At 38.2% G+C, this 27,068-nt stretch overlaps 1 protein-coding gene across 2 annotated transcripts in view; it reads left to right on the forward strand.

Moving 5' to 3' along the window:
- lama2 (laminin, alpha 2) overlaps positions 1-27,068 on the forward strand; it is a 153,387-nt gene that overhangs the window by 66,886 nt on the left and 59,433 nt on the right. For both annotated transcript variants that reach the window (XM_077510840.1, XM_077510841.1), the window contains 13 exons: positions 1,294-1,421; positions 6,582-6,668; positions 11,089-11,300; positions 17,035-17,141; positions 18,952-19,132; positions 20,460-20,596; positions 22,219-22,350; positions 22,441-22,545; positions 22,621-22,764; positions 24,678-24,854; positions 24,962-25,147; positions 25,227-25,345; positions 25,431-25,548. In XM_077510840.1, the coding sequence (XP_077366966.1) occupies positions 1,294-1,421; positions 6,582-6,668; positions 11,089-11,300; positions 17,035-17,141; positions 18,952-19,132; positions 20,460-20,596; positions 22,219-22,350; positions 22,441-22,545; positions 22,621-22,764; positions 24,678-24,854; positions 24,962-25,147; positions 25,227-25,345; positions 25,431-25,548 (1,833 nt within the window). The remainder of the gene's footprint in view (positions 1-1,293; positions 1,422-6,581; positions 6,669-11,088; positions 11,301-17,034; positions 17,142-18,951; positions 19,133-20,459; positions 20,597-22,218; positions 22,351-22,440; positions 22,546-22,620; positions 22,765-24,677; positions 24,855-24,961; positions 25,148-25,226; positions 25,346-25,430; positions 25,549-27,068) is intronic.

Here is a 27,068-nt window from a genome sequence, read left to right on the forward strand (position 1 = left end):
TAACACGCAAAAGAGTCATTTCCTTCTTTTTTTTTTTTTTATCACGAGGACGAGCAAGTTGTGTTTTAATGTTTCTATTTTTTACCATATGCAGCACGTGACAATCAGTTGTAAGCATTGCATGTGATGAAGCCATTTTCTAAATAGAATTAGCGCCATGTTTGAGTTTCACTAATGCTCCTATTTGCTGCTTGATTATGAAGCACATCGGTTACAAAGTTCGGGCTCGTCTCATTGAGACCTAAGTGCTCGGTTACTATGGTAACAAAATGCGATTTGATGCTCATCCTGTACCACATCATTAACCTTCAGTTCCCCGGGTTTGTTTATCCTTTTGCCGTCGGCCTCATAATAATCTGCCAAAGCGTCTTTAATAGAAACCTTAATGTTGCTCTTGTAATCATTTGTCAAAGTGCTTATCCTCCCTTTTTGCGATGCTTTAAACCTTGACCTTTGTCCCCAGCAATACACAATGTACAATAGCTTTTCCGTTTCTTTTTGGTTCCCTTGTGTTTTTAAAATGCACACGACAAACTCTATTTCCTCAAATGTCGTTTCTTTACTAATGAAACACAGTGCTTCGTTCATTTTAATAAATAAACTCATGTGAAATAAATACCTATTTTTCCCTGACATATAGCTGAATGATGAAGTTAGAAGACAAAGTGCTAATGTTTGCCGCATGTAAAATTCTGGCTTTGCTATAAATTTCAGCTCTGACTGAAAAAGATTTTGACATAATACCATTAAGTAGACAAAAATAGCAAACAAAAAATTTGCTAGTGCAAAGTGCAGCCTAGAAATTTGCTTTTGTGCCGTAGTGAGACTGAACACAGTCCAATCAAAGTGGCTGCCCTCTTTCCCTTTAAATCATAGGTCCCAAACTCTGGTCTTCGAGGGTCGTAATCCTGCATGTTTTAGAGGTTTCCATCCTCCAACACACCTGATTCAAATGATCAGCTCTGCAGAAGCCTGATAACGATCCTGATCATTTGATTCAGGTGTGTTAGAGGAGGGGAACCTGTGAAATGCAGTATTGTGTCCCTTAAGCATAACAGATTCGCAAACCACATTTATAAGAAACTGCAAGATCTGCACTTACAGATGATGTGAAGTTGGCTGCTGCAAAGTCTGCACATGGCTCAAATCCATCAAAATCGTGTGCGCCCCAACTTAGACCTGGTTTCACCTGGTTGAAAGTCTCATCTCCTTTTTGTCACTAAAATGTCAGGTGTGTAATTGAAAACATGGATCCGCGTATATGATCTAACGTATCTTGTATGTTTCCTCCAGGACTGTTCCCACCACACCACAGGCCCCCACTGTGACATCTGCCAACCTGGTTACTATGGCGACGCCACCCGCGGGTCAGCGACAGATTGTCAGCCCTGCGCCTGCCCTCTCAATGTGCCCAGTAACAAGTAAGTTATCTCCACACTGAAGCTAATTCGAAAAATTGCCATCAAACCACTCAATCTATCCCTGCTGACCTTTTGGGTCCCATGACACTCAATTCCTTCTTCGGCCGCTCCGTCCTCATCATCTTCTCTGCACCTCTTCTTTTTTTGTCTTTTGTCTTTTTGTTGTTGTTGTTGTTGAAGGTATCACAGAAAAACAGCCGCTGCCTGGTGGTAGAGCTCAAATATCACCAGAGCAGTTGGTGTAAATGTCATCGATGTTGGGTGGAATCACTATAAGATCCAGCAAAAATCTGACGCAGCTGGTGACTCCAGCATCTTGAGAGGAAGTTTAAAATCTCTTGGCGTCTTGCCTCTACTCCGCTAGGCTAAAATCGCAGGTGTCTAAATGAAGGAATCATATTACTTGATACTCGATAAGGAGAGATCAGATCTGATTGCATTTTAAATTGTACGACAAATTTTTAATTAAACATAAATAATTCTTGTTTGCGTTATTTTTCATGTTACATTACATACATGCACAGTCTCAGTGTTTTTCAGGCAAAAATTTAATCTATTTAGGACTTGTAAAGTATACAGTAATGTAGTTTAGTGATAGATGGCACATTATAATTTAATTTCCAAATGTATAAATTAGGATTACTAGATCAGAACACTTTGTAAACCAAGGACTCTCTGCAAATGGTTTATGTAAATGGTTATTGTTATAGTCTATTCATACTAGGATTTACATGATCAGAATTTTTCATTCGATCAGTGATCGAGTTTGAAAAAAAAAAAAAAGAATCAGTCACCGATTTGATCAGAATATGGAACAATATATAATCTATTTTAAAAACTCCAAGTCCAATTTTGTCTAAAAAAACAACAACAAAAAAGTCCAATTTAAACTATTCTACAGTCTACTCTCTCAATTTGCGGGCCCTTGAATAGCGAAAACCATGTATAATTGACATTAACTCATTCGCTCCCAGCCATTTTCACAGAAGCAATCCCGTTCGCTCCCAGTTGTTTTACTGGATTCGGACTGATTTTGCAAGGCCAACGGAATATTGTGTTCTATTTCTATAAAAATATGGAACCTATCAAAAGAAAGATTAAAGTCTCTTCTTTCATCAGGAAAAAAAATATTCTTCTATCTGTTTCCATTCTGCAGCAATTAGCCTGAGAATATAGCTAAGTTTAATCAATTTTAACAAATCTATTTAGAATTGTGAGTAATTGAGCTTTTTTTCAACATGGCCCTGGTTGATCTCCTTTGCTCTGCTGCCACCTATTGGCCGTTTGTGTAATAACTACCATTCTGCAACCGTTGTTTGCAGTTGAGAGGCTGCATCAAAGCCTTCTGTATGCTCTAGCATAAATAAAAAAAACAACAACAAGAAAAAGTATAAATATGTCTTTGGGATACTTAAAACATAAAAAAAACAAAATGTATTTTTACGTTATTGGAAGCAAATTAGTTGAGAATAAAGCGATCTCATCTCCCTCAAAGGTCTGGAAAAAGTCAGCCACTGCCCTCTGCCTTAAAAAACAAACAAACTTATAAATACGTCTTTTGAGACACTTAAGTTTTAAAAACCGTATTTATAAGTTATTGGGAGCAAATGACTTAACTGAAATGTAAAGGGAAAAAAATAAATAAATATATATATATATATATATATATATATATATATATATTCAAAAAGCACTGATAAACAAACAATGACGTAATTGATCGATTAGGCAAATAAAGACATAATCGCCAATTTTTCATAAATGCAAAATATCAGCCAATCATATTGTTGTAGTCTTAATTCATACTTTATTTTACATCATTATGTAGCTAAATAGAAATGACCTTAATTCAGTTGGCACTGATGATGGACAGATTGTTCTCTTTCTACCATCCATTATTATTCCAACCAGGTTATCAAAACAAAACAAAAATGCAGGTAAGGTCAAACTCGAACATCCTGGAAAGGTCTGACAAGGATAAGGTCCTACCGGGCATGCAACATAATGTTCTGATAAACCTGCTGCTGTGGTGGAATCCGTGCTTATCTCGTCAGGAGCCGCACTGTTTACCAATTTGTAGCTTCTTGCTGTTTGCACATCAAAGCCTGCATTTACACTGCGGTGCCCAATATCAATTCAATGTCTATATTGTGGATATAAAAAGTGTACACACCCTTGTTCAAATTCCAAAGTTATCAGATATATATATATATATAAAAAAAAGTCCTGTCAATCGATTACATTTTTTAAATCAGATTAATCATGTTAGAATTTTGATTAATCACGAAAAATCACTTAAAATGGCTTTTTATCCACATTATTTTTGCCCGCCAAATTTAAAGAGCAGAGGACGTCTTCAGCATTTTTTGATCCACTGCACACTCTCATCCTCATCTTTTTCTAATCAGTTAATTACTTGCATAATTAAAATAAATAAAAAATGACCCCAGTAGTTTGACATGAACAAATATTCTGAATGTCAAACATTTATTAAATGCTTTACTTTAATGTATGTCGTAATGTTAATTGCTCAAACACAACCTGCGCTACCTTTAACGTAACCATCCGCCGTCAAACTAAAGGATAATCTGTGGTCAAAATTAATAGTGCGATTCATCTGCATTAATACATGATTAATACGATAATTTTTTTGTGATTTTTTTTTTTTTAATAGTTTTTATTTCGCTGTTAAAAAAAACGACAAAGGAAGAAAAGAAAGTACAGATTAATGAAGAAAATATATATATATATTTTTGGGTATATTTTGTAATTAATGTATGAGTTAAAGCTAACTCATGACGTGGCTGTGTTCAGAATTCATATCAACAATTCTAAACGTTAAAGATAAGTCAGCAAAACTCAGAGAAGCTAAGTTCGCTTTATCGAAATAAATCCTGCTTTCTTGCTCAGAGCGGAGAAACTACTGCTATCTGCAACCTTCTTGCCTCGAACTATGGTGATGTCACCCATATGAGTGTGTCCGCTAAATATATTCAGGGTCTGGATTTCGTTTATCACTGAGCTTTACGTTTTTTTGTGATCTGGTTATGTATAATATAGTAGGGGCGACGTTGGTGGCAAACTTGACTGATGGCCAGAATGGATATAGTAGAGCTCCTATGCAGTACAAGTAAGAAGTTAGTTAGAAAATTCCATGCATTTTTGTAAACTAGAAGTACTGAATTGAATCTCCCCCACCCACGCACACACAGCAGCAGCTGAGAATTTTCATGTTGCAGCGGCGATGAGTCTTGTCCAAACTGGCGCTCCCGAGCTAAAGAGAGACACGTCTCTCTTTCAGTCTGCCCAGCTTCCCTGTCTTCCCCTGAACCTCCCCCTGCTGTAATAATAGCCTGGAGGTGCCAGGCCCGCGGCCCCCTTAAAATAGCCCTCTAATCCCTCACTTTATGTCCACCCACCGAAACCTGTCGCTCAAACAGCCGGTCAAGCAGACAGCCTGTTCCACTTAGCGAGAATGTCAAAGATCTGATTAATGTGTGGAGGGGGAAAAAAAATGTGTGGTGATTTAAAGAGAATCAATGCAAAATGAATTTAGTATTCATCATGGTTGCTTTTCGTTTACACCTGGGCTCAATTAACTACATCCAAGTCGTTTCTGTCAGTTATCAACATATCGCCAGACCATCAACTCTCGTTTGCTTGTGCTCTTGAGAAAATTAATCAATAATTTTGCCCGTGCAACAGTTCTGAAGTTTCACCCTTTTTCTAATCGGCGTAATGAGTTTTTGTTGTTTTGTTTTTTTTAATTACTTTTTGCCATCCATCACAGCTGATATCAGTATGATATGATTTTTAATTTGTGCCTATGCAATTTGGGAGACCTTGATCACACACACCTGCTACTATTAAACCAATATGAGAGGTGCATTCGATAGTCGACCTTTGGAAAGTTTGTATTTTGAATGACACTGCCACAACGATGTTAGTAGCTGTTCTTTATCATTGTGCTCAAGAGGTGAGTACTGTTTAATTTTATTATTTAGATTCAGTAGCAATAAAAAAGTTTGGCTATACTTTCTTCAAGTGGAAGTCTATCTTAAACATTTCTTGACAATAATATATGACATTCTGATTAATATTACATTTGTGGAATATGAGTTATGAAGCAAAATCCAGCCATTTTTATCTATCTCAGAGGGCGGCCATTTTGCCACTTGCTGTCGACTGAAGATGACATCACAGTCGCTCAGGGTTCAGGCAGCGACCAATCACAGCTCACCTGTATTCTGAAGCTGCACTGTGATTGGTTGTTACCTGAAGAACATTGATGTCATCTTCAGTCGACAGCAAGTGGCAAAATGGCCGCCCCGTGATGGATATAAATGGCTGGATTTTGCTGCTTGGCTCATATTCCACTAATGCAATATGAAACACAATAACATATTTAGAGTAGTGGGGCTGCAAAGAACATATTGTAAACAAATAAAATAAAATGAAATGGGGGGGGGGGGGGGGGGGGGTGACTTCCCCTTTAAATATCTGGCGAGCTAGCCAGGAGAAAGAAATATGCACACATACAACTACATATTTCCTATTGGACGGTTGGCCATGGTAGGACGAACATTTCTACACATCTTTCGGGAATTACTCTTGGACGTGACAGGATCTTGATTGAGTTTCAAAACCTCAACTTTTTTTTGTGTGTGCACAGTTTTCTTTCAATTTATTACCTTTGTTTGCCTGTTGTGAATGAGAAAGTGTGTCCAAACTTTTGATGAGTGCCGCATATTTCTTCTGTTTTATATTTGTGTTGTGTACGTGGGCCAGTTGAGCTCACGCAGTCAGCTAATGAACCAGTCTGGCCCCGGAACCTGAGCCAGCAGAACTATCTATAGTTTATGGAAGTGGGAGGGTGACTCTCGCTCTCACTCGGTCTCACTCACACACTCTTCATTTAGGCTGTGTTTTGAGCAGAGGAAGAGTGTTTATAAAAACCCGTGCGTGGAGGATGTTACGTGTGTGAATGTGAAAGTGGGGACACAGGTGTGGGTGTGTACAGGGAAGACCAACAATGGCCTTAACCCATCTCTGCCTTCTCTTCCTCATCGCCATCCTCGTCGCCCCTCTGTCCGCTGTGGGACAACGTTACGGAATCAACGATCAACAATTTCAACTAAAACTTCGGCATCCCGGCAACAGTTTCAGCCCAACCTGCCACCTTGGTGAGGGTGGAGAGCTGCTGTGTGACCAGTGTCAACCTGGATATACTGGACCAAGATGTGACAGGTAACACAGTCACTAGTACTATTACACTTGCATAATCGAGATGCCAAAAACATTATGGCGTTTTGTACCTCCAAAATCACTTTCTAGGAGACTCCCAAAATGGCATTGTTTGAGCCATTATCTCTAAAGGGAGTTGGAATTAATAATTTATTGAATTCGTAGAGAAGTTAAGATTACTTAAGTTGAAATAAGCAATTATACAAATTGTACTTTTGTATTAGTTCTGCTTTGTTTTTCAAGTCTTGACCAGAGTGTGGAAATTTCTTCTTAGTATGCCCCCAACTGGCCAGGTGTGGTATTACATTTAAATGTGTGCGCTTCCTGCTAGGGTAAAGGATTAAAAGCAAGATGGCTGCCATAGCTCTGGTTTGTTGGCAAGCTCTTTAAGCAGGCCTCTCGGCTTGTTAAGGTTTTTTAAGAATTATTATTAATAGCATTATTTGACTATTGTTTGATATCCTGCAATATTTCAAGCCTAAAGGATGAGCATTTGTTATGTATCAACTCTTCAAACTGCCCAACATCCATAACCCTGTTCCTGAACTCAGTGCCTGAGCAAACAATTGGTAAGTCAATCCATTGAAGCCCTGCTCAGACTTGCCCTTGCTTTTGAATTAGGAACATTGAAACCTTTGAAAAATGGCACAAACGGGCATTTTTACTCAACCATTAGCATTATATATTTCCTAAATTCTACACCATTCATTGTGAAGATCATAAAATTAGAATTCTGTACTCAGTGGCAGAATAGTGCAGAAAGCACAAACAACATTACTGATATTATTTAATATTGGCTACTATTATGTATTAATTTACTTTTGTATTGTGTATGCCTGGTATGTAGCGGTTGTATTATTCCCTGTAGCCACTTAATGTACGGTTTTACCTTCAAATTTACTGTTCATAGTTGGTTACTTTCAGCTGCAACCTGGTTCAGACCTAAAAGTGTATTGTACCACCTAAGCACTTATTCTAGGGTTTCACAGCTCTACATTTTAGCTTACCGGTTAGCATAGCTTCTCTCGTTCATCTTTTCTTGTTTTAGTGTGTTATATACAGCTATTGTTTGTCCTCCGTTAGTGACAGCAATACTTGTTAGAAGTGTTTGTTGCCATGGAGGTGAGGGTTACTGACGTAAGAGGAGTTGTGGTCGGACAGTGTTTAGCCGCAGTAGCTAGCCAGAGCAAGTTAGCTAAGCCCCTAGCATTCACACAGTAGTTCCCGAACAGCTCAATGGTATTTTCAAATTGAGGCAGATAGTACAATCATGTTTAAAACATCACTGTTGGTTGGTAAATCTGCATCGTATGTCTAACTTGTACCTACAATACTGTGTCTATACCTTTAGCTCCTAGCACTTACTAGCCTCATTAGGCTAAGTCAAGACCTACGAGTAAGCCAGAGTACTCGGCTCCATAAGAGGCTTTGTATTAATATACATGATTTTTTTAAAACACAGATCTACTATTGGGTCCCATAAGCTAAATTATGACATAATATTGTCGCTTATGAGTGTATCGACTTCAAAATGATTCAATAATAAGGTCTGGTTCAAGACCAGCGTTTTATTGTTGTTTTTCGTCAGTATTTTTTCCTCAATAATGGCAGTCAATCAATGACAAAAATCCACACTTATCCTATAATAGCCTGTCAGGTCTTTCTGTGTCTCTCTTCTTAAGCTGCCCACCCTTTGAAGCTAAGTTTCTTCATAATGGACAGCTTCTGTAAGCCTTCCTGACAGTACTTTGTCAGCTTTATTGTGTCAAAGCCTCATTTGCAAGACATCCCCAAACACATAGTGAAGGTTGAGCCAATAGCAGTGATTCGTCTCATGATGTGTGTGGATGGAGGTGGTCACTGTACTGAAAAACTAAATTGTTGTCTTCCATGTATATGAATATTCCTAGCCAATATGATTATCATTTCTGATGGTATTTGAGTACAGTGCTTCCATGTCTTTTTGTTACTTTGGCTTATTTATTGTGTCTCTGAGTTCTATTAAAAGTCTGCATAGCTGTGGATGCTAGTCTGCTTGCTGTAATGGGGCTTGATGACACATGGCGAGTAAATATAGACTAGCCCCCCTTAGGCATGATGGATTACATTTGCCTGAGGGCAAAACACTTACAGTTGAAATATTATAGTTATATTTCTAATATTTACAAAAGTATTGCCTCATTGACAGAAAAACAGATGACAAAAAATATCATCTCACTTAGGCAATTATAGAAACTTGTTTTTCTGTCAATTACATTACTGATAAGTAGTCAGATATTTAGTAATTATGTTACGACTGAAGGCCATAAAATGTTTAAATGATTGAAATTCTCAATATTAATCTTAAGCTACAAGTTGCATTTCTGTACCATCAGTTGATATGTTGCCCTTCAGCCTGCTGGTCTGCATAGTCTGGATGCCTGGCTGTGCTGTCCACTGCAGAATCTCTAAGTCTCCCTTTTAGTCTTTTTATAAAACGCCATCGGCCACAGGAGTGAGTCAAATGGACTGGCTGTCATTCCACACTTTTAATAGCAGATCTTCATCATCCCTGCTGCAGAACACACCAGTGACAAATGTGGACTGGTACTCAAACTGTGGGCAGTCAAATGTGTTAATTGGGGGGCATTAGTGGGACAAAATAGGAATTATTTGGTAAGATGACTGAGATGAAAACATTTGCAAACAACTGAAATTGACATTGTGACAACCCGATTAAAATATAGATCCCGCCAATTTCTTCCATCAGCCATAACAGAAGACCTGTTGGTTGGCATAGAGACAAGAGAGATTGACCTTGCTATGCTCCATTCTGTGGTCTTGACATCTCACAACATAAACAATGAATGAGTTTGACGACGGCAGAAAATGCATTGTGAAAAGGGCCTTAGAGTGACTAAGATTTTTGAGTTGTTCATTGAAAGAAATGTGATTTTAACAATAAAAATGTTAGCTTAAAATAACATTTACAATTAAAAACAAACCATAATAAAAATATGTAAATATATAATTAATTCATGCGTGTTCTTTACACCTTTTGCATGACTGAACGCTCATTCAATGCAAAACGGGACATTTAAATAATACAAAAAAAGGCACGAACAAAGGAAGCTTTTTACAGCAAATGTCAAATGCAACTTCTGCCGTCTTTGTAAAGTGAAGCCACTGACAGATAAATTGGCCAGATGTCCTTGTTAACTCGCTCCGGGCCATTACGATTTAATTTACCATAAAGGTCACGATCCAAATTTTTTGGGTGACCCACCTGATTGCACAAGTTGAGAGGAAATAAAAGTGATAGCTTCTTTAAAAGGTCAGCGACGGTGATATTTCTGACTTTGCTATTATAAATGTTAGTGACTACAATTTGCTTTAAGTGGCTCTATTAACACACTAACAATTCTCCGGGACATTTTCAGAGCCGACAGCTGCAATGAAAATAGTCACTTCTCTAGAGCAGGGGTGTCAAACTCATGCATGTCCAGTATGTCCGTTGCCTAATAAGCTATTAAGAACAACAGATCAAAATATTACCTATTTTGGTACAAATAATTACATGCGCAATCTCAATATTCCCATTTAATTTTCTTATTGCAGAGTTCTGTAATCTGAAATTTCTTACCAAAAATTGGCGCGACATTTTTGCATCAAATCCCGAGTAACAGTCAAATTTCAGAATGTCATTTAAGTGGTCAACAGTGCACCTTACAGTGGACAAAATTAGCAACAATAAGTTAATTTTAGTGAAAAACTGCTGTTTATACTCTGTCCTCACGGGCCAGATTGGACCCCCCCCCTGACGGGCCGGTTCTGGCCCACGGGCCGTATGTTTTGACACCCCAGAACATCTTTTGAAATGAAACTTCGCCATCAAGGAGAGAATAGAATGAAATGGAGCGCAGTAATAAACGTGTTAAAATTTCCTTGCTTAATTTTTATCGTGCAATAAAAGTGTGTTTATCTTGGAACACACACACTCGCATACGCACAAACCCGCACACAAAAGCTAATAAAGCAGCTCTATTGAGTGCCATAGAGGGTCAGCGGTAATAATGGCTGGCTGCTCTTGACTCTTTTCCACTCTTTGTCCTTTTCTACTCCCTCCTCTCTAAACTCAATTCTCTCTCCAATCTGAAGACCCTTCTCTTCCCCTCTTTTCCTCCTCTCATACACACCCTCCTATCTATATCGCCCATCCTTTCTTATTTCATCTCAGTGTTCTTTTTTTTTTTTTTTTTCTTTTTTTTTTTCACCCTCTGCCCATAACCTAGAGCAGCACTTTAGCATTTGGACTTCCATCGATTATGAACCAAATGTAAGCCTGTAAATGATTGAAATGGTTTCACAATTGACATGTTGGCGATTGAGCGCCTATAAATGTATGTTACAAACACGTTTTGACCCGAGTCTTGCTTCGTCCTAGTTGTTCCAACGGGTATTACGGACAACCCACAGTCCCAGGCGGCTCCTGCCAACCCTGTGATTGCCACGGTAACCTGGACCTGTCTACACCTGGGAGCTGTGATCCAATCACAGGCCAGTGTCTGCACTGCCGACACGGTTACGGAGGCGTGGCTTGCGACAGTTGCGACGACGGTTTCTTTGGAGACGCCATCACTGCAAAGAACTGCCAGCGTAAGTTGTTCAAGTTTCATAATGTGTGGTTCCCTACAAAGCAAAATAGAATAAAGTTGAATGCATCAGAAATATAGCCTAAAAAATAAGTAATGTACCTCACGCATTACATATGTACACATATGACACTCTAAACTTAGTATCACAATATTACAAACATAGCTGCTAACTATTTGTTGGCTACCTAGCATATACGTCACCACTTTGTTGTTGTTTGATATTCAACTTTTTTTTTTTTTTTTTTTATTATTTTGTGCAACATGAAAAAATTGCAATTACTAGCCACCCATTTATTATGAATTTATTTTACTAATTGTGTATACTTACTGAACACATTGACACTTGTTATTCCGATTCTGTATTGCACTTCCTCTCTTAACTTTTTCGACGCATTTGAACTCCCACATAATGCATCCAGTTAAAATTTCAACATAAAAGCATGCCTCCGAGGCTTGTATTTTTGTCATTGCACATTCTTCCAGTTTTCACAGTTTAACATTAAAATAAAAAATAAATCCCTGTTCACATTCAAGACCAGGGTTTGAATTGGAACAAATGTTATCCCAAATTCAATTTTACATAATATTCATTGTCTAGTTATTTAACACCCATTATATTCAATGTAATTTCACATTATTTTTTCCCCCAATATCATTCTATAGTTTGAAATAGACTAAGTGCAATTTCTGGAGAAATTGCGTGGGAATGCTGAAAGCTGAATGATAAGAATTGAATGCATGTGGAATGCTTATGAAGTAAATTGAGAGATAAATTATGAAATTATGACCTCCTGGTCACTGGACAATGCACTTTACCAACTGTGCCACCGAGCAGTGTAAGACACCTGCTAATAAGTTTTATGTATGGAACTGGGCGAGGAAAGTGATACTTAGAAAAAGTTCAATGTCTGTCCCATTGAAAATGAATGGGGAAAAGTTGATACCACAACTTAAATTGTGCAAATACTGTAAGTAATGTGTAATCAGAAAATATATACCCCGGGAGGTGTGAATTCTTGAAGCTAGTAGAAATTTGAACAGTGTAAATTGGAAGTATTATGTGAGAGTTGTTACACGACAAAAAACTGTAGAGAATAAAAATCACAATAACATATGTGGGAATGCTGAAGCATTCCGACAATGACAAAATTCTCAACATTCCACATCCATTCAAATATTAGCATTTAGTTTTCAGCATTCACGTGCAATTTCTCCAAAAATTGCACATCCTGTTCATAGATAATACTCTTTTTGGTTTTGATATCGCAAATACGAGCGAATAATTGTATTCTACAGAAACATTTGTAAGTGAGGATTTACTGTATATTATACTAAAAGGGAACTGGCAATAGGTTGTGTGTGTCAGCAGGGGTGTTACACTGACAAGTGATATTTCCTGTGTGAAAACCTCAATTGTTGCAAACTGTTGTCTTTAATCCGACCACAAAAACAGTCAGTACACCATCTGGAGTGTGTGCTGCGCAGGTTATGCCGCTTTTGTGATTTGTTGCCTCGCTTGGCCGGCTACCTGCAAGCACCTGTTAGATGTATGACGTTGATGCGGATCATCGGCAGCCAGCTGTGTTAAAGAGTGAAAACACAAAGTCTACCTGCGTGAAAAGGAAATACGCACGTGCAGATGTTGCTTGTCTCCAAAAACGAAGACCTTTGTTGTTATTATTGTCCGACGCAGACGGGAAAAGAATGACACCCCGCAACGAGCGATAGACAGGCTGTCCAATCTTCGCATAGATAAAGCACAAAAGCATCTAGATGGGTCGAGTTTGACTACTAATGTATGTTTGATAGTTCATTGTTCTGTAGCTGTTTTCCCTCCACCCAGCTAAATGGTTATTGATTAATCGGCCTGATCTATGGCACTACTCCAATGCTGATTGGCTGCTCATGTCTGGGAGATGGAGGGTTGTTATCGATCCTGTGCAAATGACAAAAGACTAGCAGGAATTATTAAAAGACAATAACTCTCTTTCTGTCTCGCTGGCTCTCTTTATCGCTCCAAGTCTTAATGAATTTTATTGAATGGCGCCGCAGAGTTGGGGTCAAGTCCATTTGTGTTCCATTAGACTGTAAAAATGCCACACTTTTTTTTTTTTTTTTTTATCATATCTGCTGTAGATATCCCTCCGGTGGACATGAATTCATGATTTAATTCATTTTTTCCAAGTGAGCCTGGCAACAGAGCGATGTGTCTGAGGATTCAATTCGATAACAATATAACCTATTTTTCACTCCAGGAAAGGTCTTCTGGACATTGTCGAGCAGATATGTGAATTGTACTATTACTCTTGTTCCATCACAGGAAACGAGTGGATACATAGTAATTCAATAACGTAATAAAGGTTCCTCCCTTTGACTTAATGAAGGTTCCGTGGAGGCTTCGGAGATCAATAAAACCTTCGGCATTATTTTGAAAGCACATAATTTAAACTCTACTCTTGCCTTGGCAGGTAGAGTCAGGTTTGTGGCAGAATGCTAGATTTTTTGTTGTTGTTTGTTTGTTTTTATTGTTATTTCTTAGAGCTCAAATATCTAATATTTAAAAACATTTAGCCCATTAAGGTCTAAAGCTCCTGGCAAAACATATCCTGAAGACCACAAGTTTTCCTGGAAATTCAACAATATTAAAAATAGATATCTCAGCTCCTGAAACAGATAGAAACATAAATTCCAAAAACATTTCAGTGCTTACACACATGTGGCATTCACACAAACCTGTTTCTTATTATGAAACTTCAATATTAAAAAAAAGAAAACAAATCAAACAATTGTCGTTTCAACTCAATTCAATTTGATAACAATATAACCTAATTTTCACTCCAGTCAAGGTTTTGCAATAACCTCAGGGTCATCGACTGGTAATTATTCATCATCCATTCTTTTACAAAGCCGTCAAAATGATCAACATCCTCATTGTCTACAAGCATATTTCTTAACAATATGCCACTGTCGACTGGTTACACTGATTTCGAATTGCGTCGTCAATCGCGTCATTTATTTCATAACTCCCACGAATCTGCATCAACCACAAAAGCTTGAATAAAATTCCAGGAGAAGCTACGAAGCCAACGTCACCCTCTCGTGCATAATTTGATTCATTTACTGTAAGAGACCAAGCTTTGGTCAAAAAAAAAAAAAAAATGGCATATCCGCTCTCCCGGCATTAACGGTAGAAGCGCGGCCATACGCTCCCGGCATTAAAGGGATAGGTTACTTATTTAGTCATTTTTGGCAGTCAAACGTTATTTTGCCTATATAATAATAAATTTGTTACTTTCATTATTTTTCATGTAAAATTAGTACCTTTAAATACACATTTTGCAACTTGCTGTCGACTGAAAAAGACATCACAAGGGCTCAGGTGACCAGTCACAGCTCAGCTTGTGAATGTCACATGACCAAACCTAGAAAACGGGTGAGCTGTGATTGGTTACCTGAGTCCTTGTGATGTCATTTTCAGTCGGCAGCAAGTTGCAAAATGTTTTTTTAAAGGTACTAATTATACGTGAAAAATAATGAAATTATCAAATTAATTATAGACAAAATATTAACTTTTTATTGCTAAAATGGGCTAAATAAGTGAAGTATCTCTTTTATGGGTTAAAGACGGTCAGAAGAGCACAGACCTAGGTGAAAATCCAGGTCAAAGGTCAATTTATCTGTCAAATGCAAATAGGCTAGCTGTGTGAACTGTGAAGCTAAGCTAGCTAGTTTAGCTCAACAGTGTATCTGACCAACAGCAGGTCAAATATTGACTAAACTTGATGCTGGTTATACATTTAATTGAAAAGACAAAGTGATAGGTAAGACACAATTGAGAGTTTAATCTTGAAACTATACCATTAAAAACATAAAAATAAAAATGCTTGTTAAGCATACACATCTCTACTCTGAGTATGATGAAGATGCGACTTGTGAGTGGAGCCCCCTGCATGGTTCTTGCCATCATGCTGCATTTTTCTGTCTAGAACTATAATATTTAATACAACGGTAATATTGTTTAACATTATTTAAGAAAAATAGGTTGTACAAATAAAGGCCTCCCCTCACTTCTTCACGTCCCTCAGTCTGCAGTTGAGTCAACAGTCACCTTGAGGAGAATTTGACCTAATAGCTTAGTTTTCTGAAAATAAACCGACCATGACTTGACTTGAGATGAAATGACTGATTGCATGTTAACACAGGATTGTTTCCATGCTGTACAAATACTATTATCCCCATCATCAAAGGACAAAAAAAAAAAAAAAAACAGTCCAAAAAGCCCACATTTCAGCCCTCAACAAGGCTCGCATTGTGGCGACTGACAGAATGGAGTCCAGATGGTCCCCCCAAAGGGTGAAACCAGAGGGGCGAAAGACTGTTTGAGCCAGTGTGTGTGAAACTGTTTTAATATGGGCATGTAGACGTGCATGCTTCAACATTCATTTGCATGTTTGGATGAGTAGGTGTGCACACGTACTATTATACGTACGTCCTTGTCTGGCTCGTCGCGTTTGTGTGTAAAGCCCAAATGTCATGTTCCGTGCGTAACGCGTATACGATTGATGTGTCTTTCTCTGTGTGAGTGTGGACATCTGCTGCAGCCTTTTTTTTCCTCACTTTCTCAGCCCACACTCAGGTCTGTCCTTCTGTCTGCTTTGCATCTAGCAGGAGATGAGCATGTACATGTGTGGCAATGTGAAGCGAGCTACTGTTTTCTTGAGATGGACTTTTTTTTTTTTGGCAGTGGGTGTGCGTGTGCATTTGTGTGTGACAACCTCATTTGCCAGATGGGAGTTGTGATGTTCTGGCTTTTAATTGCTCTTGTAAGAGGCTGATTGGCGTGTGGGTTTGTGAGTCCTGTGAGTTTCTTCCGCACAACTTCAATGCACAGAAGTTTAAATAAAGTTGAGTAGATTGGCACTCATTAGAGGACACAACTCAAATAAATAATTTTTTTTTGTTGTTTTTTTTTCAATGAACATATCAACTTATACGGCTAACCAAAACAGCAGCATCTACCTATCTACATAAACATAATCTCTCAGATTTATTAATTTGAAGTGTTGGGATTTAAGGCATGTTTTAAACAAGATCCCAACTCAATCCCAACAGTCAAGGATGTTCTTTTAGTCTTTAGGAAAGAATATAACCTCCGTTTTCAAGCAGAAAAAAAAGGCTCTGAAGATTATGTTTTGAAATACGAGTTATAAGAAGTGATGAATGTTTCTCATTCATTAAATGTTCTATCCTCAATACATGGAATGAAGTAATAATAAGCAATTTTGAACGGGATCTTTTGCCTTTACTGAACAATGTTAAGCCTGAATAGAAAATATGTGTCTCTAGCAAAACTAAATTGGAAGCTAAGTGTGCCGTTTTATTATATAGTAGAAGGAATCTTACTTTTTCTTTACTTCTTTTTATCAGTCTGTTATTTAATGCAGAATAAATGTTAGCTCTGGTGTGCTTATAACTCCTGTCTAATACTTCAAGAAGCAAAAAAAAAAGATCATGAATGTCATTTTATTATAGCCTTGATTTGTCATATTTCTAAAATAAAGCGATTTAGCCTTAAGACTTTATTTGGGAAGAGAGGAGCTTTGCTTGGTAGGATAATAAAGTGGATGTCAACAGCTCATCCTGAAGACCACCTTAAGCATTTTATGGTAGCGTGAAGTGAAGTGTTAAAATCCGCATAATTGATGCAAAATATGACTCTTCTCCTTCTGTTGCAGCCTGTCTGTGCCATATTAATGGCTCCATCTCGGAAGTCTGCAATAAGGAGAACGGGCGGTGCCAATGCAGGGAAAATGTGGTTGGACGCCAGTGTGATGACTGCATAGTAAGTGATTTGACATGCTAATACACCATGGGCACAATTTCTACTAGTAACATTCACATTGTTCTCGCTTTAAATTAAATTTAAATGATTATGAAGATGATGATGAGTATAATTATTTGTCTTTTTATTTCATTCTTATTTTTGATTATCATGACTAGTTAGGTTTAAGTTTTATTTTTTTTCCAAATTGCTTTGTTTTATTTTGCGAGTCAAAATTTGATATCATAGAAAGTGCAAGACTCAAATACGGCACAGGAAAAAGGACAAACCGCATTTGCTGATGCATTTTCAAAATGACTGACATGAATCCTTAAAAAATAAAAACTGAAACAAAAATGAAAAAAGAAAAGCCACATTTGCTGAAATCACTTACTACTTCGAAAAATAAAAGCATAAAAAAATACAAACATAAAAAAATTAAAATAATAAATAATACAAAAAATAAATAAATATTAGAAAAAGTAAAAACAGAAAATAAACTCAGGAAGAAAGGCCACATTTGTCACTTTCAAAATTAAATATAAACTACTTCAAAAATAAAAACATAAAAAAATAAAATAACATAAAAAATATAAAAAATATAAACACTTAAAAAACTGAAACAATCAAAACTGAAAAAAACGAGCCAAATTTTCTGATGCACTTTCAAAATTTAATTACTTATTACTAAAAATAAAAGCATAAAAAATAACATAAAAGAATAGAAATAGAATAAAATTAAACAAACAAAATAGGAAAAAATAAAAGAATTACTGAACAATTAAAAAAAAAAAAAAAAAAACATAATTAAAAATTTAAAAAAAAACACGGGAAAATAGGCAAAATAAAAATAATATTGGAAAATCATAAAGACAAGCCACATTACTTACTACTTGAAAAAAAACAAAAAAAACAACTCACCATCAGCTACAGTTAGCCAAAACTCATGTCCAGATTCTCACATGTCAAAGACTAGGTAGGCTACACCCCTTAAAGGGACACATACTCCACTTCAGCTATTTTTTTTTTGGATTCTGTCTGGACATGCAGTAATTATGTTTTATGTACCAGTATTTCTTTACATTTTCTTTTACGTTTCGATGCAATGTCGTCTGTCATTGTCTACCTTCTCATGGTATCATTTGCCTCGTCCAAGTCCCCGCGTGATCTTTGTTGTGATTGGTCCAGCCTAATTACTGGTGGGATGCTGAGCGTCACAAGTGCGTGGCCTGCCGCTGCACCCACCTGGGCTCCGTCTCTCAACGCTGCGACGTTGAGGGCCGCTGTATCTGCCGCCCGGGATTCGCGGGCACGCGCTGCGACCAGCGACGCCAAGGTTACGAGAGACGGGAGACGCGGCGCCCGGTGGAGCGCGTCCCCGTGGACGCCGTACAGCGGAGATGGGGCGGCCCGCCTCGCTCGGGGGGCTGTCCTAGGGGAGCGTACTGGCCCAGTGCGGCGGTAAAACTGCACGGGAATGACCGTGACATCAAGCATGGTTGTGTCGAGTTCATGTGTGGACATTGGCTTTCAGAAGTGGTTTCTATTTTTTATAATACGCTTAACAAGGGGCAGCATTTGATGATGGCCCGACCCAGTCTGATGACCCCAAAATGCCCTGTTTTATATTTTGTGCTGTGTTTGAGGATATAAGGACAACAGACGTCTGTCAACTAATCAAAATAATATTTATTGGCGAAGCATATTAAAAATCTATTCACACTTTATTTGGTACCCGCAACAGCTTTGATGCAGTGAACTTTTCTACTCTTTAAGGCGTTTGGAAGTCTGGCCACCCCTTCTCACCTTGTCTGGTCCCGTTTGTCTCCAGGCGCGGACGTACGGCCTCGTCACAGGCGGACAGTGTGTGCAGTGTAACTGTGACTCCTTCGGCTCCAAGTCGTTTGACTGCGACGAAAACGGTCAGTGTCGGTGCCAGCCGGGTGTCACCGGACCCAAATGTGACCGCTGCGCACGAGGATTCTTCAACTTCCAGGAGGGAGGCTGCACACGTAAGCTAACATAGTCTGTCGGGGAATATGGGAGGGGGATTACGCAATACAATGTTCATGCAAGTGATTGTTTGTCTCCACAAGATATTAAAACACATTAATTGTATATTGTTTTTTTGGGGTTTTTTTTCAGGAGCATGAAACAGTTGCTCGAATTAATTATGAGCCGCTCTCAGCTATTAATAATGAATAACAAAGCAAAAGCTCATCATGTTATCAAAGCATGGCCTTGACATTTCACATTAAAATCAGATGAATGAAAGTTTTAATTGCACATTCACAATTTTGACCTTGGTTTCATGAAACCAAACCTTAGTTGTCAAACGTCCACACAAAATGTTTTTTTTAATACCCAAGGTTGTCAGCACTTGTTTTTTGAAACAATAGTTTGTTTTGTTTTGTTTTTTTAAAGATAATCACAAAGCCTAGCTCACGTGTTGATGGTGTTGTGCATGAAATGAACGGATCTATTCGTATGAATAAGACAAAATGTGTTACCTTTTGGTTTATTAAATTATACTGACCTCCATTTTAATTGAAGCCAATTATTCCCCTGGTACATTTTCTATTTTGAATAAATGCTTCTAGCCAAATAAAAGCCTTCCTTTTTACTCTTACAACAACACAAAATCCCAGGTTATAACCAAGAATCTCTTTACCCACTCAAATGCATACATAAAAAATCTCTCGGTCAATTTCAGTTATACAATTTTAGCACATATTGTAAACAAGTGTTTCGCACAGTATTGCGGAGAGGATATCTTTACGGTTTTCAGTGACTCTTAATTGTACAAATAATCTGCCGATGATCATGTTCCTGCCTTCAAAGTATCTATTTCAATCCTCCGGCCTTCATAATTGCTAATGTTTATATTTGAGATGTTTGAATCATCCGCTGCAAATGTTCGCCACCGCAGGGAGAGGTGTGGCAAACTTTATTTGCGCTGCCTAAAATGACGATTAAGAGTGGCGACTATGAATAGCCATCATATCTCCTTTTTGCAAGATGTCAAGCATGCCAAGCACAATTGACAGCCAAGAACGAGCAGTAACAAACACAGCCAGCTCGGTCACAGCATCATCACAATTGATGAGCTTAGGATTTATTTGCTTTGGCTCGTCTCTAAGTTTTGGTGATGAATATGATGTTTGTGTTTATTTAATGTCATGGTCAATTTACTGTGAGACAAGTTAGAAGTTAAATATCCTCCGGCTTGCTAGAATGTGATATCTTCAAAGACACGATTCGAAATGAAACACTGTTGGTTAGAATTCTACTTTATTATTAACTCTAAGGTACTAATATGTCTCCTCTGCTCTTTTACAGCGTGTCTCTGCAGCCACGTGGGCAACAACTGCGACGCCAACACAGGCCAGTGCATCTGTCCTCCAAACACACTTGGTGAAAGCTGCGACCGCTGCGCCCCAAACCACTGGGGCCACGATATCATGACTGGATGCAAGGTACCGTGACCACTACACTCAATGTCATTTATCATGGAACAAAAGCGCCAACTTCAAGTACTTGCAAGTCAAACTGTGACATTCTAAAATTAGACTGTACTTTTGACTCGCGTATTATACACGGGATTTATGCCTTCCGACTGTCAAATTAATTGGGTGCATATTTTTGTCCTTTTAACTCTTTTACTGCCACACATTATCAAAAAAAAAAACCTCACATTATTCTTGCAAACGCTCTGCTTCATCAGATTTTGTCATGTTTCATTGTAATTTCATACACCGGGAGCCCATTGAAAAGAGATACAATGCTGCCATCTGCTGGACATAGTTAGTGTCTGTTTTTGATTTTCCACAACCCATTGACCAGGCAGCGCTGCACTTAGATGTTGCCAATGATTTAAAAAAAAAAAAAAGCATAGTTGGCGTCATTTAACGTTCATGGCGGCATACATCGTGATTTTACGAATCGTTATTACACGTTTTTGGCGGTCAAAGAGTTAACTTCATGGTATTTTATTTTAAAGGGATACTTCACTTGTTTAGCCCATTATAGCAATAAAAAGTTAATATTTTGTCGATAATTAATTTGATACTTTGATTATTTTTCACGTACAATTAGTACCTTTAAGTGCGATTGGTTGGCAACCAGTTCAAGCAGGGTATACCCCGCCTGCTGCCCAAAGCCAGCAGGGATAGGCTCCAGCACCCCCCGCGACCCTTGTGAGGAATAAGCGGTCAAGAAAATGGATGGATAGATGAATTAGTACCTTTAAGAACACGTTTTGCAACTTGCTGTCGACTGAAAATGACATCACAAGGATCACAAGGGCTCAGGTAACCAATCGCAGCTCACTTGTTTTCTAGGTTTGGTCATGTTAAATTCACAAGCTGAAAATATTCAAATTTATTATAGGCAAAATATTAATGTTTGACTGCCAAAAATGGCTAAATAAGTAAAGTATCCCTTTAAGTGGAAGTCAACATTTCTTGACAATAATATGATATATGTGACCTCACTAGTCTAAACATGACATTCTGATTAATATTACATTTGTGGAATATGAGTTATGAAGCAAAATCCAACCATTTTTATCCATCTCAGATGACGGCCATTTTGCCACTTGCTGTCGACTGAAGATGACATCACAGTTGCTCAGTTCCTCAGGCAACGACCAATCACAGCTGACCTGTTTTCTGAAGCTGCGCTGTGATTGGTTGTTACCTGAGACCTGAGCAACTGTGATGTCATCGTCAGTCAACAGCAAGTGGCAAAATTAGATGGATTAAAAACTCATATTCCACTAACACAATATTAACCAGAATGCCATTTTTCGATTAGCGGGGCTGCATAGAACATATTATTGATTTAAAAAAAAATAATAATAATTGGGATGACTTCCATTTAAACAATTTACTCAACACACAAAAAAACAGATCAAATCAAATGCAGGTTTGAGCAGACTGCCCCTCAGACCCAATTAGTCTTTTGAGCGAATGGGGTTCTGAAGGTGGATTGCAGCTGCCTCATTCACCTTCAGAGTAGTCAAGAAACAGCTCTCCATCTGCTAGGTTGGAATTTTTTGTGTGTCCGTTCCGTATGAGTAAATCCATTATTTGTGCAGGAGTGTGGCTGTAGCGTGGTGGGCTCAGTGACACAGCAGTGCAACGTCAACACGGGCTGCTGCCTTTGTCACGACTCCTTCAGGGGAGAGAAATGCAACGAGTGTCAGCTGGGCTACAGAGACTTTCCTCAGGTGAATGATATGAACTCGAAACACGGACTTGTGCTGTTGTTATAAATTTCGTTCGAGGCCATTTTTGTGTCTTTGTGGTATTCCCGACAGTGCACCTCATGCGAGTGCAACATCTTAGGATCGGAAAGTGAGACTTGTGACCTTGAGCGGGGAATTTGTGCCTGCGCAGATCGGACAGGGAAGTGCAGCTGCAAGGTATACATGGGATTGTCGTCATTTTATTTTTTAAGTACATGATATTCACAAATCTATACATATCTTTTCTTTCAGGAAAATGTGATGGGAGACAACTGCGACCGTTGCAAGCCCAACACAATCGGATTGAGCCTGCAAAATCCACTAGGCTGCAGCCGATGTTACTGTTACGGCCTGACACACTCCTGCACGGAGGCACAGGGGCTCATCAGGATGTGGGTGAGTAAGACACCAGGGTTATTATAGTTTTGGAATTTGTCATTTTAATTAGTTTTGATTTTTATCTGGGTATTGTTTTTTTTTTAAATTTAGTTAGTTTTAATTATTTTTTAGGGTGGTTCTGTTAGTTTTTATTAATTTTCGTTATTTAATAAATGCTTCGTTCTAGTTTAGTTTTAGTTAGTTTCAGTATTAGTTTTAATTGTTTTTTTTATGTATTACTTGTGCGCAATATTTATTTAAAAAAAAAAAAAAAAAAAAAACACCATGGGGGCGACATCATCTGAAGGTGATTTTCTTTTGACTGCTGCTTAGATGACGTCACTTCTGTGTGACACACTTTCAAACGTCCTTATTCCAGTTAAAACAATTAAAAAAAAAATCTACTTAAAATCACATTTAAAAGCATCCCCAAAGTCTCATGCATTAAATTAATTACCAAAGACTAAAACAGACATTTTTGCAATAATTAGTTTTGTAAACACAAAATGTAATGTCAGTTAGTTTTCATTTTAAAAAAAAGCATTTTTGTTTTTCATTTCATTAACGAAATTTTTTGTAATTTTAGTTTTAGTTTTTTGTTAGTTTTAGTTAACTAAAATAAACTTGGTGGACACTTTTTTTTTTTTAACATACAAATTACATACATCTACGTGTATGTGAACCTAAAGAAGTGGCTTAAGTTAGAAACCATGTCTGCTCATAATACTGTGTTCTGTTCCTGTCAGCAACGTCCAACAAGAAACACTAATGCTACCTAGTGGCAGAAAACTACCTCAGCACAAATCCATGACTCAATGTTTGACACTCCCTTACTATAAAATTACTGAATCAATGAACTAAAAGATACAGCCACATTTGTATTTGGTAACCACCATATTTTTGCACTTTAATGTTAATGAACTAGAGTATGAAAAACTTGAAAAAAATGCAATTAATCACGGGTTAACTATGGAAATCCTGCGAAAAATTAAATATTGTAAGCGACTGACAGAGCTAATATATAAACGGTATATATTTAGGTACGTATTTTGTGCATGTGCGTGTGTTTATAGATGTGGTACAACGTGGGCATTAGTTTTGTTTTATTCGCATTAAAAAGAAACCCTGTTTAGATTTTTATGGAGTAACGTTTTAATGTTATTTGGCTGATTTTAAGTCAAAGCTAACCACCATTCATGTTAATGTATTCAACTTTTTGAAAATAAATACGTTTGTGTTATCATGGCGATTGAAATGAGCGGTCTCCCATGTGTCATGGCTCTTAATATGCAGTCAGTCTTGTTAGTCCGAGCTACACTATATGAGCTTAATAGAGTTCACATCCTGTCTTCCCAACCAAATACATTCTTGCAGCGAGCCTCATATCAACACTTTAGGACTTCGGGGATATAGAGAAAAAAATAAAAAAATAATAAACGACCCGAGCCCAATGAGATGAATCTATTTTTAAAATCACTCCACTCAACCGTATCCCAGAGTCAATAATGAACCCCTGATATCATTCGCGCGACTCTGAAATGAAAACAAATAAAATGGGAGACAGGGAGGATGAAAACCACTTTAATTTACTCCAGGCTGTTGGTCATAACTCGGATATTATTCACACATCAGACAGCAATAGTCCTACGGTAACAACACTTGCAAACACTTTCAAGGTTTACGGTGGACCCTGCTAGGGACCAAGCCCGACCAATAGCAAATTTCCACAAATAATTGATGCTCCTCAAAATGTGATGATAATTTTTTGGGCTGCTGCTCCTCATTAAACTGGTTTTAAAGCCTTGTTTAGTCCTGGTTGTCAAAACTACAGGTGCATGTTTTGTTTTTATAATCATCTGGTCTAAGGACCCAAAACAGGAATTGTGCACCAAAACAGGCTCATTTTTCTCACATTGCGATTTGCATTGTAGCTAACGCTGAGGCCGGATCAGACGGTGCTCCCCCTGGTGGACAAAAACAGCATTGTTGAGACACAAACCGGAGTAAGCTTCCAACACCCGGAGATCCTCGCACACTCCGAGCTGGTCGCCACAATTCTTTCTGAGCCTTATTACTGGAAACTACCACAACAGTTCCGAGGCTCCATGGTAGGAAACTTACCTGTAATATTTTCTTGTCGTTTTTTTTTTTTTTAAATTTTTTTTTATAGTTCTTTGTTTGTTGATGTGGTCGTTGATCCTTCCCCTGACATTAGATCACAGCATATGGTGGGAAGTTGAAGTACGCCGTCTACTACGAGTCCAGAGATGAAACTGGGCCTTCCTCATACGAGCCCCAGGTCATCATTAAGGGCGGCGCTAACCACAACATCGTGATGACGCGCCACGTAGCGGGACTCCAGATCGGGCAGCTCACGCGGCACGAGATTGACATGACGGAGGTAACGCGAGCTTAAAATATGTCATATTTCATATTTGTTACATTTAACTTTCCGATCTATATTTTGTCTTACACTACAGCATGAATGGAGACACGCAGATGGACAGCCAATGACGCGCCAGGACTTCATGGACGTTTTGTTTTATGTGGACTACGTCCTCGTCAAGGCGTCACATGGCAACCAGATGAGACACAGCCGGTAAAAAAAAAGAAAGAAAAAAAGCACAATCTATTCTTAAATGTGAAAAAATAAAACTTAAAAAAAAATGTTTTGTCCCTTGCAGTATTTCCGAGATTAGTCTGACTGTGGCAGAAGTAGGAACACCCACCAGAGAGAGTGAGAAAGCCTACCAAATAGAACAATGTGAATGTCCAATTGGATACGCCGGACTTTCCTGTGAGGTGCGTCCACAACCAACTAACCACTCAACGACAAAATGCAAGCATTGCTTTTTGGTCATTCTCTTGCAAATGTTATTGTTTATGCCCTGCGATTGGCTGGCAACCAGTCCAGGGTGTCCCCAACCTACTGCCCAGAGCCAGCTGAGATAGGCGCCAGCACCTCCCGCGACCCTTGTGAGGAATAAGCGGTCAAGAAAATGGATGGATGGATGTTATTGTTTATTATTTTTTGACAAATGGTTCACCAGTTTTGTAAATCCTGGTGAAAATATCCACACTTTCAGGGTCCCAAATGAAACATCATCCTGACATTAGTATAACCAACTGACACGAGATTTGTTGGGCACGTCAATCGTAATTGGGGGAAAAAAAAGCTTGTTGCACAATAACATTATCAGTCAGACAATATTTATTCCAAAACATGATGTAATGAGCACAGATTTTTGATAACCAATCACTGATCCGATCAGAAGCTGGGCAAATCTATCCATTTTATTTAAACAACTTATTTATTTAGCTGGACCTGCACAAAAAAATTGGCCCTGGCATTAACGCCAGCCCGACTCTTGCCTAACATGTAGTTCTGCCACTCATATTTATTGATGATGTTTCAGTTTGCTATCTATATTCGGAATGGATAAACGGGCTGGTCCCTCTAGATTGTGAGCCAGTCTCTCGAGGTAACTAATATGGTAATTAAAAGGCACGGCATAGGCCCCAATAGAGGCCGGCCCACCAGGCATCTGTCCTGAATGCCAGATGGCTAGTCCAGCCCTGGTGCAGTCGATAGTGGTGGATTGGGACCGGCCCAGCCCACAAATAGTCAGAATGTGTTTCGAATTTTCGCCTATTTTAGTGCATTGGTTTAAAAAATGTAACCCTAAATATTCACCCAATTATTCTCCCCAAAAATGCTAATAATCATTCTATACACGGAAAATTAATTTTAAAATATTGGGTTAAATTTGAAACGAGAGTGAACGAGATTGTTTGCTTTATACGACATATTTTTTTGGATCCAATCAATGACGTCAATGATCGGAATATACCAACAGCAAGTTCTGACATTGCAAACGATTACCAATTTGTCATAAAATAGGAAAATATCTGCTGATCCAGTGCAGCCAATCAGATCTGTGTTAAGAATACAGACCCTATTTTAAATATGACATTAATATAATTTTTTGAAGCAGTGCATTTGTTTTGTGTCCACAGTTTTGTGAGAAGTACATTTTGCTCTTTATTACAGTTAAACGGAATAATGTTTGACCAAAATCTGAATCATAATTTCATACTTTCCAGAGAGCATCTGATTCGATGATATATTGACTAAATAAATCCAAAATATTTCTACTGCAAACATGAAGGTCTCTTTTGAATTTCTTGAGCGAAAACAAACTTTGTGTCCACCAGAATGTCGGCGCTTTAAATTGCTGCCTGTGTTTTGCTTTGCCTCGCCGGGATTAGGCCCCTCCGTTCAATTGTGATGTTTGTCAAACCAATTCAACTGAGTCCGGCTT

The sequence above is a fragment of the Festucalex cinctus genome, chromosome 21, assembly GCF_051991245.1.
Source record: "Festucalex cinctus isolate MCC-2025b chromosome 21, RoL_Fcin_1.0, whole genome shotgun sequence".
Lineage (NCBI taxonomy): Eukaryota > Metazoa > Chordata > Actinopteri > Syngnathiformes > Syngnathidae > Festucalex > Festucalex cinctus.